Consider the following 14,361-nt stretch of genomic DNA (forward strand, 5'->3'; position numbering starts at 1 on the left):
AAGCTTCCAGGGGATAGGTAATAGTTTCAACTAAAAAAATCTCATATGGGACAACAATTTTAATTTTGAAAGTACTTATGATTAGGTGTTTTTGGATTCTTTCCAATTGTCTCCATTTTTGATCTGACATGCTGCTGCCCCAAATTTCACATCCCTATAGAATCACTGGAGTGACCAACAAACCAAAAAGCATTCTCTTGCTTTCCAATCCCAAAATTCATTCAAATGACAACTTAACTCAAAAATCTACCCAACACAATTTTTTTTTATAAAAATCACAACTTAAAAATTTTAAATATAAAACTAGAAAAATCACTTCTAAGATCTACTTGAATACAAAATTAGAAAAATCGCCTCCTAAATCTACTTGAACACAAAATTAAAGAAATCACAATTACACAATTAGAAAAACCACCTTTTTAAACTTAAAAACAGAGAAAAATCAGAGTGTGCCGGTTCAACGTTCAGTTTTTCAAAAGAAATTTCCTAAAACGGCAGAAGCCCAAGCAACAAAGTCATTTTTTTGAAATTTCCGTTACCGTCCGTCAACTCTTATAAAACAAACTGACGGCCGTTAGGCAGCTTCATTTTCGAAATCCGAGTCGGATTCGAAAGCGACATTCAAATACACTCTATTATCCCAACCCATAGCATTTTCCCGTCACTTAACGGATATGGCATTTCCTTTTTTATGTTTGCTATTGCAGGGTAGGAAAAATTCCCGGATGTCGTAAACGGCTCCGTGGATCTTCTCGTTTGATTGCGAGATCATGGTGCGACATCTTGTTGCGCGTTCTACACAATCACAGGGTTTTTGCGTACTGTGATGCGGTCCGACGATTCGGAGTTTAACCTTCTTCTGTATTAGGGTTTGCCTCTTCAGGGGTTATGTTGGCGTCACGGAGTCAGGAGTGCTGTAGAAGGGGTTTTAGGTGTAAATACGAATCTTGTAGCGTGGTCAGATCATTTTTCAATTTCAAGTTGAGGAATTAGGGTTTTTTCTTCTCCTGCATGGCGACAAGAAGGGATTTTAGATAATGGTGTTTCTGTTTTAGAGGTCCAAGCAGGTTCATTTGGACAGATGGAGGGGAGGAAGATTGCGGCGAGTCCTCGGCCCTGCAGTGGCCGGCGGGTTGTGGCTGGAAAACGGCAGCGCATAGGTGATACTACAAACTGTGTGCGGAAGCTCCAGAGACGGGAGATCGGAACCAGCGGGAATAGGGCTTTCAACATCTCCAATGCGCAAGAGAAGTTTCGAAATTTTCAGTTACAGGTTAGGGTTTATTTATTGTCTGTGGTGTCAATTTTGACCTAGGGTTTGGTTCTTTTTGCCTCATTTCTTCCTTTCTTTGCTTGTGTTCGGAGCAGAGAAAATTACATTTTGTCGGCAAATCGTGGTTGCATACTTTATTATTATTGTTTTGGTTTTATTTTTCGGTGTTGAATGCGATATTAATATTTAACCAACGATGACTACTCTCAACTTGGAGTATTTTTTTTTGAAGAACTTTGCATTCTTTGTGGAAGTTTTAAATGCCTTTTATTTCATGCATTTGAAACTACGAATTCGAAAGATTTTCTATTGAAATTTTGAGTTAGGTATGAAAATATAATAGAATGTTGTCTCAAATCGATGCATTTGAATTTATTAGTATCAGTTTATGTTTTAATTAATTCACAAGGCCTTCGGTTGTTTGGTTTTACTGTAATTACGAAGAAGGGATGCTAAAATCTCTGTTGTCATCACTGTGATTCCATCCTTAACAATAAACATTCAAATGTGTTATTTTGTTGAAGGTACCGAAGGTATAAGCCAAGGAGACTCGATAGTGTAAAAAAGTTAGCTTAGATATGACCAGGTTACAGATATTGTCAGTGTATTGTGTTATAGAGTACCCAAAAATTGTAAAGCTACAGGCATACTGATCCGGCTTGGTTAGGGCAGTGCCTTATACGCATGCAGCAACCTACTTAGATTTATATCCCACCTGTATCAGTATCCGGTAACTCTTTGTAATTGCTGGAAAATTTTAACAGCCTGACGATTGGTTGAGCATAAGATGTTTGAGCAAGACATTATTGATTCTTTTATTTCTATACTTATCTGCTTAGAATATATAGTTCTGGCTTATAAGTTTGCAAATTTCTTTTTTATTGTCTCTGCACATTTTTTCTATGTAAGGCCTTCTAGATATCATTGCATTTTATCTGGTAAAAGGCTTAAGTGTGCCATTATCAGCAAAATTTATTTGATTTGTCCATGCTTTGCTCTTCATATTCCAATTTTTTTAGCATTTGACTTATATTAATCATTTATTGATCGCTTGAGAGTTACACTCTTCTGATGAATTTTGAAATTATGTTGGAAATTACTTTTGTAAGAAAATTTCTTCCATAACAGTTGATTATATTCGGAGAATTGTTTTATTTTTTATTCTACACAGCAATATTTATTCCATAAGTATCTCATATTGTGTCTTCGTGGATTGTTTCCCAAGTGGTAGGGGTGCATGCTTTTTCCCGTGAGGTAGGTGAATTGAGTTTGTTGCTAGATTTTTGCACCTTGTCAATACCATAATGTTGAAACTCAGATGGTGAGAGGGAAATTGCTTTGCGACATGGAATTGGACTTGGTGGAAAAACTTGGCTAAAACTTTGCAAGTAAAAAAACTGAAAAATGTGTTCTTTTTAATTTTTTTTTTTTAAAGTGTTTCTATTTTTTCTCACTCATACAAGTCATTCAGTGGGCGATTCATGAGTTTCAGTTGTCAGTCTCAGCTGAGTCTGTGAGTCAAGGCTGCAGACTTGCTGAGCCTGACTTGAACTCAGCTTCAGGAGTCTTTTGCCAAGACTCAGAGTACAAGACCTACGTCACAAGGTTCATGTTTGTATTCATGTTCGGCTATATTAAAATTCAGATAAATTTGGCAAAGATAATTTTGCCAAAGAAAAATCCATGATCAAACTCTAGGAATATAAATTCATAGATTTTTTTAATATAAAAAATATAGCCTATATATATTTTTTTTGTTAGGTAAGCGCTACCAAGGAGGCAATTCCCATTATATTAATAGAATCAAAAAGTTGCATCCATATTCTGAGCCTGGTGCTCTATCAAGAATCCACAATATTAAAATATAAAAAGATTTTAAATTTTTAATTCAGATATTGTAAGTACAAAATATGTAAAATTTTGTAATCTAAAATCTAAATTAAATATTTCAAATATTGAATCTTAATAAACTTTATATAAAAGAAAACAATATCCTTATATTTTATTTAAAAACAAAACCTAAAGAAAAGAAAACAAATGACATCCCTTTTTGGCCTCCTGCAGCTGTATTTTGCAGAGTAAAGGAGAATGATGGATAATCATTGGCTATGGACATCAGACTGACTGCATTGGTCACTGGTGTTAATCAAGCTCTCTGCTTCCGAATCTCTTAGGATCTGATTCTTACCTCACAACAGCAATTTGGAGATGTATGAATGGGGGATCCACCTGTTCTGTAGTGCATTATGAACCCAAGAAAAAACTCACTAAAAAGTCACGCAAACAAAAACTTCTCTTGTGAAGTTGATTACATTTCCATTGTCTCAATCTGCCCAACAGGACAACGACAAAGATGGCTGAAAAATAACAGCGAAGCTTGTGATTTTGATTTTGTCAAGAAAAATAAAAAAAATTTACTTGAAAACACATCTTAAAAATTGATTGTAACTAAAAAACCCTAAGTCCTTTTCTGTATGAATTGAAGTCATATTTTGGGTTTTCATTAAGTGAGCTGAATTTTAAACTTTTTGCTTGAAATTCAGCAAACCCTGTGACATATTTCAGGACCTTCATGTTGCTATTCAAGATTGTCTGTTGTATTTCTAATCTGCTCATGTGTCACTATTGTTCTCACTATGTTTCTCAATGTGATTTTATTGTTTGCTCCGTGTAGTTACATGGGCTGAAACATTTGGTGGAGATTTTTTTGCGTAAGTATAACTCATAAAATTTGTAAAATGCCAAACTAATAATTTCTCTAATTTGCAGGAAGAATTTGACACTTATGATCCCAAGGCACATTGGTTTTTGAAACTGCAGTTTCTAAAAAAGAGATCTAAAATAATAGAAATTGTTGCAGCACGTGATATTGTATTTGCTTTGGCGCAATCTGGTGTTTGTGCAGCATTTAGCAGAGGTGAGTAGAGACTTTGCCCTGATAGCAATTTATATTTGGAAGTCTCTGTGATTGTTTCTCCCTGGTATCTAACACTATGGTTTGTGTTTGCAGAGGCAAACAAAAAAATATGTTTCTTGAACATAAGCCCAGATGAAGTGATTCGAAGCCTCTTTTATAATAAGAACAATGATTCACTCATCACAGTTTCTGTATATGCTTCAGATAACTTCAGTTCCCTTAAATGCAGGACAACACCTATCGAGTATGTATTGCTTTAAGCTTTGATCTCCAAGTGTCTGATGGAACAGCAAATATATATCTTTAATCAATTCAAGTACATCTTATAAATTGGTAGTTGGAATAATGATGGATTCAATAATAATAAAAACATTAAAACTGGCAGATATATTCGGAGGGGTCAACCAGATGCAGGATTTGCTTTGTTTGAGTCCGAGTCATTGAAATGGCCTGGATTTGTGGAGTTCGATGATGTCAATGGAAAGGTCCTTACCTATTCTGCTCAAGATGGGTAAGCATGTTATTAAAATTGAACCATTGAATGGTTTTAGTTTAAATTTCTTTGGCCTAAACTCTGTTGTTGTTTCAATGATTAACAGAATCTATAAGGTGTTTGACTTAAAGAACTATACAATGTTGTATTCAATATCAGATGAACATGTCCAAGAGATAAAGATTAGGTGAGAACTGATTCTCCAATTTAATTTGGTCAACTGAGCTCAAGTTCTTTGAAATCAGTATTGTCAGGGTTGGAAATTGTTGACTGAACTTTTTCCATTATTTGAATTACACGTATTCGTCTAATCCTTGTTTCTTTTTTTCTGAACAGTCCAGGGATTATGTTACTGATATTCGACAGGGCTAGTGGGCATGTTCCTCTCAAAATCTTGTCTATAGAGGATGGTACTGTTTTAAAAGCATTCAATCACCTGTTACATCGCAATAAAAAAGTTGATTTCATTGAGCAGTTCAATGAGAAGCTTCTTGTAAAGCAAGAAAATGAGAACCTTCAAATACTTGATGTGAGTCTTTAAGTGATTATGTAACATATGCTCCAAGCAAAGTTTGTTAGATTAGCTAACTCTTGTAGGCATCTTGTATGTTCTTGCTATTGATTGCAAATTTCCTATAAATAAGTTATTGATGGTGGTAATGACTGGCAGGTTCGAAATGCACAATTGACTGAAGTAAGCAGAACAGAGTTTATGACACCGTCGGCTTTCATTTTTCTTTATGAGAATCAGTTATTCTTGACATTCCGCAATCGTACAGTTGCTGTATGGAATTTTCGAGGAGAGCTGGTTACATCATTTGAAGACCATTTGTTGTGGCATCCAGATTGTAACACAAATAACATATATATAACTAGTGATCAAGATTTGATTATTTCTTACTGCAAGGCACATCCTCATTCTTCAGATGAAGAAGAAAATGGTAAGAAATTTTGTTTTGAAAAGAGGTCTTACAGAACTTTGTTCTCTAATTTTTTTTAGATTTTTGCTATCAAGCGCTTGTGAAATGTAGATTCATGATTGAGTTGTATTTGATGCATTTGCAGTTGGTTCCATAAATATAAGCAACATATTAACTGGGAAGTGTCTCGCCAAGATCCGTGCCAATGATCCAAACGTTCAAATTAGTCCTAGAAATCGTCCAAATGCATCTGCAATCAGAAGTACTGTACATGAAGCTCTTGAAGACATCACTGCCCTTTTTTATGATGAGGAGCGGAATGAAATATATACAGGAAATAGGCATGGTTTGGTTCATGTATGGTCAAATTGAGGTGCCCACAAAGCGTGCAAATTATTTACAGCAATGGGTGCTTGATTGTTTAAGGATCCGTGGTCGTAAGTTGATAGCAGATGTGAAGTGTTCGATGTAATCCAAATTATGCGGATCTGTGGTTGTAAGTTGATAGCAGATGTGAAGTGTTCGATGTGATCCAAATTATGCTACATGCTTACATTTATCATATATTGGAGTCCCTGAACGTCAAGCATATTCTAAATAGAATAGGGCTTATAGACTGTGGAAGTTCGATTTTTTACGAACTTGTAATGGTGATGTCTGTTGTAGAAGAATTTGTCCCTGTAAATCTGTATTTTGGAGTACAACTTGCCGTTTCTACTGTGTAATTGTTCCCAAGGTAATTTTACCTATGTTCAATTAGTTTTGTCCTCATGTAATGCTCAATTTTTTTTGGCTGTATTTTAGAGTTTCAATTTGTGTGAATCCTCATGGTGTTAATTGAACTTGTGTGCCTTTTGACTTGGTGTGTTAATTAAAACTTTGAAGTCCTTTCAAATAAATAAAATAGTGCATTTGATGTAATCTAATTGGGAAATGTTTTTACTATTATTGTAGTTGCTTGCATGTCACATAATAACTATAATGGTAAAATGAGTAAGTGGTTGAACAATGAAAAATGAATGAACAATAAAAAATGAAATTATAAAATGTTAAAAGAATATAAAATATTGAAAAACACAAAATGTTGCAAATAAAATATTGATCAGCATAATCGTTGTAAACTATATTATGTTATAATTACACAGAGAGGCGTAACCTACAATGGCAGCAAAAGTAACCTACAATGGCAGCAATAGGAGGTCACCAGGTCCATGTAAGAAAAAAGAAATGTTCATTATTCCCATCAGTTGCGTAGGCATGGCAGTTACAATTGCATATCATGCAGAACTTATTACAGAAGTGGTGAACAGGGAGGGTATTCAAGAGTCAGGTTGGCGAAGAGTCACCTTGGTGCTTATAAAACAAAGAAATATCACCACGGCGTTTTGGCTCTCTATTCCATGGAGATGAGATGAGTTTCAGCAGTCAAGAGTCATTTACAATGGCACTCTCTTTGCTGTGGTTGGGAAAATATTGAGGATTAAATTCTGTGGGTTCTCGCACAAAGTCTCGTCCCGATGAATTGCCAATGTATTCACTAAGAGTTGCGTTCTTGCAAGAACATGATATTTGTGCAGTAAAGAAGCCCTTGCTAAATTGATGAGGAAGAAAAAGAGGTGCTGCTGGAAAAAGTCTTGAGTTTCTTTCAGGTTGCCTCCAAATATTTCAATTTGTGCAGATTTAATTCATCCATTAATCAGTCTCGTCCGACATGTATGTCGATCTTTTCCTGGGCTTTGGAAAAAATGTTTGGATGCTGATTTTTTTAATCTTATCTCTGATCCATTGTGTGTAGATTTTTTACCAAGATTCTCATAATTATAGTTAATCCCCAGTTTAGATATTGGTTTAACATCCTTTTTTATTTTGTTATTCTCCCTCTTCTGTAATTTTTATGTTTCATGCGATAAAATCTGATAAATGCCTTCATTATTGTGATCAGTAATGGATTCTTTAGATGCTTTATCGTTAAATTTTTTACTTTGGAGGTTTCATTTTGTCTTCGTATTAAACCCATAAATAGTAAATTCAACCCTTTTGCCAGTTGTCCCCATTAAAGATAAACGTTATAATGATTCGCTACACTCTACAGAACTGTTACATTTTGCATGGAAGATAAACCATTGTATGATTCGTTGCCTCTGTTATCATACTATAACTTACCATAGTTGAATGATGGCCATAAATCCACTGGTGATAATAAACATTGGGGAATACATACTAGAAGCTATAACTTGGGCATTACGCACAACTGCTGTTCATCTTGTAATTCTCTTTGGAGACTTTGCAAAATCTGAGTGGTGTTTGGATGAGCTCCATTTGATCATCGAAAGCAGGACTTCAATCGTCCCCAAATTTTGGGAATCTAAAGTTCGAATGGATGACAAAAATGGAATGTATGCAGAAGCTTTTAGAAAGCATAAGGAGGTTGCAAAATTCAATACTCCAATGCTTGAGAAACGAAAAATCTCTTTGTGCAGGTTTCACTCATGCAAGCTTTATCAGTGAAGGGTAAAATACATTTTGAACTTTGTTTGATTTTTATTTGAATGCACTGTTTTCTTCGTATTAGAACATTCAATTAGTTCTCTCTTCATAAAGTAAGCTTCTTTCAACACAATTATCCAATTCATTAAATCCTCTTAAATCGTCCTCTCACAACACACATATCCAACAATGATAATCGAAATTATAATGGACCATGCAAGAAAATTATGAAATGACATATCTATCTATTTCGTGTTTGTGCTTCTCACTGCTCTTCAATCTTAGCTTCATTTCATAATAATGTTTCTTTTCTTTGCTTTGTTTTAACTTCCACTAACTACTGGAAGTGTCTACTTATGATAGCATGCGTTATGTCTTTAAAAAATGGACAATACAATTGATTGGAAAGCTTTCATGAGCATATTGTGTAAAACAAAGTCTCTTTTTGCATCCACTTTATTCTGATTAAACAGGGTCACAAGGAGTTAAGAGCTTTGGTTGATGTATTCCTACAAATATCTTCAAAATCACGCATGCTATGCATTCTTTTCATATTGTAGGTATCGATGAATTTAGGCTACAAAAGTTGATGAGTTGAGTTCTTTTTTAAAGTCTCCAGTTTAGTATTTGTGTTGAATCTATATCCACAAGTAATGAATTTATTATGCACTATGGTAAGATGCTTTAAGCCGGTTTGGTATTATTGTACAGATTGATTTCCGGGAGCAAACTGTGATAGCATGTGTTTTGAAAAAACAATACAAATGGTTGAAAAGATATTATTGAACTCTCTTAATGAATTAGTTTTATTCTATAAAGAGTTTTATTGTTTTATTTGGGTGGTTAAATCTCTTATTTTAAGATGATCAATGACTTATTTTTCAGTGAATGAGGTACGGTATCTGGAAAACTTTTCTGGAAACGTTCCGCCAGTCTAACAAATAAGTTTGTGATCGTGATTTGATTCTAGGAAAGTTGTGGACTTGGGGGATCTCTCCCTCTCTATTAAGCCCTGGATCCAAGTAATCTGTTCTTTCCCCTGCACTTAGTCTGAGATGCTCATATTCACCTTTTCATGCTTGAAATATAAAAGGTCATTCGAATGATGGAAATGTGATTTTTTCCTTTGCAATAAAATTTATGTAACAGATATAAAGTAAAAAGTCACTTTATAATTATTATTTAAAAAATATTTTTTATTTTTTTAGTGATTGGATTTTTTGAGTGTTATTATTATGTTTTGATATATTTGAAGTTACTCTATTCTAATTTAGTTTGATTATGGAACAAAGATTGTCTTAATTTAATTATAAGAATCATATTAACCTTGGATACCTCTAAAATTATAGAAATATAATTGATATCTAAATATTTATATTAGAAAAACAATTATTGAAAAGAAAAATTTATAATTCATTAATAATTCTTCATCAAAAAGTTTAATCCACTACATGTAATTTATTATGGAATTTTATATTTAATCATATATTTATACATACTTTTATAAAAATACAATCTTATAAATAATTGGAAAAATGTAACTGAAAGGAGATAAAAAGAACAATAATCCTTGAAGAAATGCGTAACGCGTAGGGGTTTTAGTTTTTAAAAACCCATTCACATTTTGCTAAGAATAATTTTATTTTTTTATTGCGGCTGATTGGGTCATTTTCACCCATAGTCGCACAGTTTCTTTCTTTTGGAGGGTTTTCTACCATTAAATACGCGAACTGGCTTTTGTTTTTAAAAACCCGTTTGTGTTTTTGTTTTCATAAACTCGCTCGCGCTTTTAAAAACCCGTGCGCGTTTTTAATTTCAAAAAACGCAAACGCATTTCGGCTTGGATTTAGGCCTGGTTATACGAGCCTTAACGCGAACGAGTTATTTAAATTTAAAAATAGCCCGTTCGTGTTAGTAGTTAAAAGATGTGTAAAAGGTGAAATAAGTCTTCATAAATTATATAATACCCTTGTGATCTAAATTTTGATGCACAAATCCTTAGTTATAAATTTCACACCCAAATCGCAAGATGACTCCATAGGTTGTAATTAGTGTAGTACTTTCACATGACATAACCTACTATTAACCATAACTCTAATCTTGACCATAAACCTAATCTAACCATAACACTAATCTAACCCTACTTGAACCCTAAGAATAATCTAACGCTAAAATTAATCCTAACCATAATTATACCCTATGTTTTTGATTAAAAAAACAATGTTAACTAGGGCACTGACCCTTAACATAGAAAGAGACTATAAAAAAAGAAAACCCTGCAAGCAGGAAAAACAACACATCGGAGCAAGCCCAGGACCAACAAGGTTGAACAAAGGGAACTTGTCCAACCTTCAACAACTCAAGCCCAACTCAGGGAGGGGTGTGGACACCCAATCGAGTTAACTATTGGTCCATTCTTCATATGCCATCTTGGAAGCTACCAGTGCTTGTCTAAGAGCAAATGATCTGCAACCAGGAATAGTGGAGTTAGGACACAATGAGACATAAATCATGAAGGTATAATCTCTTTTATTTACTTTTATTTCATGTTGTTTTATTGGTTGAAGCTAAATATTTCTTGTAGCTTTCTTTTATATTATATGATGGATTAACAAGTTTCAGGTCAATTATCTGGAGTTCAACTTTAGCCTCAAAAAATTAGAATTAGGGTTACGCTTCAATTATATTAGGGTTGGGGTTTAGGTTATCTTTCAGTCAGGGTTATGGTTCAAATAGGGTTACAATTAATTTTGGGGTTATTGTTAGATTATGGTTAGAATGGTTTGAGTTTGGGTTACAATTAATTTTAGGGTTATTGTTAGATTATGGTTAGAATGGTTTGAGTTTGAGGTAGGGTTTAGTTAGTGCTAGTGATACATTTAAGGTTGAGCTATGGTTAGGGTTCAATTATAGTTAGATTAGGGTTAGGGTTAAGGTTAGTTTGGGGTCATGGTTAAGGTTAGTCTACAATTATGATTACAATTCTAGGTTAATTCTTGGGGTTAGGGTTGGGGATAAATTAGAATCAATGTTAGGGTTATGGTTAGTGTTAGAATTCAAATAGAAGGGTTTAAGGATAAAACATCATGTTAGGGTTAGGCTTCTATAATAAAGCTCCAATTTAAGGTTAAATTTAATATTTAATTAAGGTTAGGGTTGAATCATGGGTTAGGTTAGCATTGGGGTTCAATTAGGATTAAGGTTTGATTAGAAGTGATATGAGGGTTAGGGTTAATGTTCAAATAGGATGTATTACAACTCAATTATGATTTAATTAAGGTTATAGATAGTGTTAGGATTTAAAATAGGTTAGGGTTTAAGGATAAACCATTTTGTTAGGGTTAGGGCTCTATAGTAAAGATTTAGTTTAAGGTTAGAGTTAATATTTAATTAGGGTTAAGGCTAGCATTTAATTAGGGTTAAATTATCAGTTACGTTAGCATAAAGGTTCAATTAGGGTTAGGTTTCAATTTTATTTAGATTAGGGTTAGGGTCAATGTCAAATTAAATTTAGGGTTAAGATTATATTAGGGGTCAAGTTAGGGTTTAACATAGGGTATAATTATGGCACAATGTCTCCTACTCCCGACCAAGCGTTTTCAAATTCCTCCTCTCCTGCTCACAACGACTCACCTGTGTTGGCCCCTACCATTGCAAATGGCGCTGTTGGTGTTGGCGGTGCTGCTGGTGTTAGCGTCGCTTCTACTGTGGGTAATGGTGGGGACTACTTCTCGGCGCCGTTGTCCACAAACTTCCCTCCCCTTTGTGCTGCTGGGTCTCTGCACGTTGCTCCCCTGGTTGTGGGTTCTGGTTCCCCCACGACTGGTGTGTTGGTTTTGGATTTGGATGCCCTAGCTGTTGCTGATGATGCTCTGGTTATTAGGGAGTCTCCCAGGATTGGCGTTGCTCCTGACGACCCTCCTTTAGGTGCTAATGCTCTACCTAAACCTCATTTTGCTGGGATTTGTAGCTTTTCTCGTGTGGCCAGATTTGTTGCCCATCCTTCGAAGGGGGTTCGACCTCTTCCTTGTTCCAAGACTTCCCTTGTTGTGGTATGTGGCCTAGAGGTTGTGGAGAATGTTGATTTCTATCAACGTAGTGCTTTGGTCTGCAGATTTGCTGGGTTTTGGCCTTCTTTTCCGGACCTTCATCGTTGGGTGAGTGATTCTTGGAAGCCTTTAGTTGCTCATGACATTGAGCTTTTCCCTTGTGCTAAAGGCTTTTTCGTTGCTTCTTTTACCTCTACTCTTGATCGTGATTTGGTTCTAGGAAAGTTGTGGACTTGGGGGATCTCTCCCTCTCTATTAAGCCCTGGACTTCTTCCTTCAAACCCCTTACTGAATCTCTCTCTGTTCGTTTGGTTTGGGTCCGCCTCCCTAATCTCCCTCTCCATTTCTGGGAGCCTTCTTGTTTCGAGGCCATCGATAACTCCATTGGCAACTTCTTGAAGGTTGATGATGCCACATTCTCCATCGATCATTTTACCTTTACTTGTCTATTAATTGATGTCGACATATCTCTGGCCCTCCCAAGGGATGTGGTTCTTATGGTTGGGGAGAGGCCTTGGACTCAGCCGCTGGATTATGAGGGCCTCCCCTTTTGCTGACGAAGGTGCTTCTCAAAGGGTCACTTAGCTTTAGATTGTTTTCTCTCTCACCGCAGAGGTGTTGCTACTTGGTGGAAGGGTTCTACTAAAGATCACTTGACTATTAATGCTTCAGACTCTTTTTCAGTTGAATCCTCTTGAGATGAGGTGCCCCTTACTGCTGATGAAGCCTTTGCTAATATTACCGCTACCGTGGACTCTTTTGCCCCCTTGGCTCCTACATCTGTTGCTCCTACGCCTCTGCTTCACTTTTCTCTTGGTGGTTCTGCTCTTGATGTTGTTCTACAACATCATTCTATTGTTGTTCTGCAACAACAGTCTGGTAGTATCTCTGCGGGGTCTTCCCCGCCCGATTGTTCTTTTATTCCTAATGAAAATGACTTTCCTAATGGTTTACAAGCAGGATCCTTTCCGCTTGGTCATTCCCTTGATGTCCCCGAGAGTAGTATCGCCTAGACTGTTGTTTGTCATAGGTGCAAGGGGAAGTCCTCCCTGCCCCACCTTGGATTGGGTGTCCACACCCCTTCCTGAGTTGGGTTTGAGTTGTTGAAGGTTGGACAAGTTCCCTTTGTTCGACCTTGTTGGTCCCGGGCTTGCTCCGATGTGTTGTTTTTCTTGCCTGTGGTCTTTTCTTTTTTTATTTTATAGTCTTTTTCTATGTTAAGGGTCAACGCCCTAGTTAACACTGCTTTTTTAATAAAAAATATAGGGTATAATTATGGTTGGGATCAATTTTAGCGTTAGATTATTCTTAGGGTTCAAGTAGGGTTAGATTAGTGTTATGGTTAGATTAGGTTTATGGTCAAGATTAGGGTTATGGTTAATAGTAGGTTATGTCAAGTGAAAGTACTACACTAATTACAACCTATGGAGTCATCTTGCGATTTGGGTGTGAAATTTATAACTAAGGATTTGTGCATCAAAATTTAGATCACAAGGGTATTATATAATTTATGAAGACTTATTTCACCTTTTACATATCTTTTAACTACTAACGGGAACGGGCTATTTTTAAATTTAAATAACTCGTTCGCGTTAAGGCTCATATAACCAAGCCTAAATCCAAGCCAAAATGCGTATGCGTTTTTTGAAATTAAAAACGCGCATGGGTTTTTAAAAGTGCGAACGAGTTTATGAAAACAAAAACGCAAACGGGTTTTTAAAAACAAAGCCCGTTCGCGTATTTGATGGTAGACATCCCTCCAAAAGAAAGAAACTGTGTGATTGCGGGTGAAAATGACCCAGTCAACCACAATAAAAAAATAAAATTATTCTTAGCAAAACGTGAATGGTTTTTTAAAAACTAAAACCCGTATGTGTTACACATTTCTTCAAGGATTATTGTTCTTTTTATCTCCTTTCAGTTACATTTTTCCAATTATTTATAAGATTATTTTTTTATAAAGTAAATATATGATTAAATATAAAATTCCATAATAAATTACATGTAGTGGATTAAACTTTTTGATGAAGAATTATTAATGAATTATAATTTTTTCTTTTCAATAATTGTTTTTCTAATATAAATATTTAGATATCAATTATATTTCTATAATTTTAGGGGTATCCAAGGTTAATATGATTCTTATAATTAAATTAAGACAATCTTTATTCCATAATCAAACTAAATTAGAATAGAGTAACTTAAAATATATCAAAACATAA

General features: G+C 35.1%; 1 protein-coding gene across 1 annotated transcript; it reads left to right on the top strand.

The window, feature by feature from the left end:
- Positions 1-592: 592 nt before the first annotated feature.
- On the top strand, positions 593-6,401 carry LOC131031110 (uncharacterized). Its single transcript, XM_057962143.2, has 8 exons — positions 593-1,273; positions 4,043-4,190; positions 4,284-4,434; positions 4,576-4,701; positions 4,790-4,870; positions 5,020-5,212; positions 5,354-5,624; positions 5,749-6,401. The coding sequence occupies exons 1-8, from the start codon at positions 1,082-1,084 to the stop codon at positions 5,973-5,975; spliced, it is 1,389 nt and encodes a 462-aa protein (XP_057818126.1). The 5' UTR covers positions 593-1,081; the 3' UTR covers positions 5,976-6,401.
- The last annotated feature ends 7,960 nt before the right edge of the window (positions 6,402-14,361 follow it).

Source organism: Cryptomeria japonica, chromosome 7 (assembly GCF_030272615.1).
Source record: "Cryptomeria japonica chromosome 7, Sugi_1.0, whole genome shotgun sequence".
In the NCBI taxonomy this organism is placed as follows: domain Eukaryota; kingdom Viridiplantae; phylum Streptophyta; class Pinopsida; order Cupressales; family Cupressaceae; genus Cryptomeria; species Cryptomeria japonica.

Excerpts from the sequence above, each read along its gene's own strand:
- LOC131031110 (XM_057962143.2), top strand. The coding sequence starts at position 1,082 with ATGGAGGGGAGGAAGATTGCGGCGAGTCCTCGGCCCTGCAGTGGCCGG. Across the intron at positions 4,435-4,575 it reads TGCAGGACAACACCTATCGA|ATATATTCGGAGGGGTCAAC; the intron begins GTATGTATTGCT and ends TAAAACTGGCAG. Across the intron at positions 4,871-5,019 it reads GTCCAAGAGATAAAGATTAG|TCCAGGGATTATGTTACTGA; the intron begins GTGAGAACTGAT and ends TTTTCTGAACAG.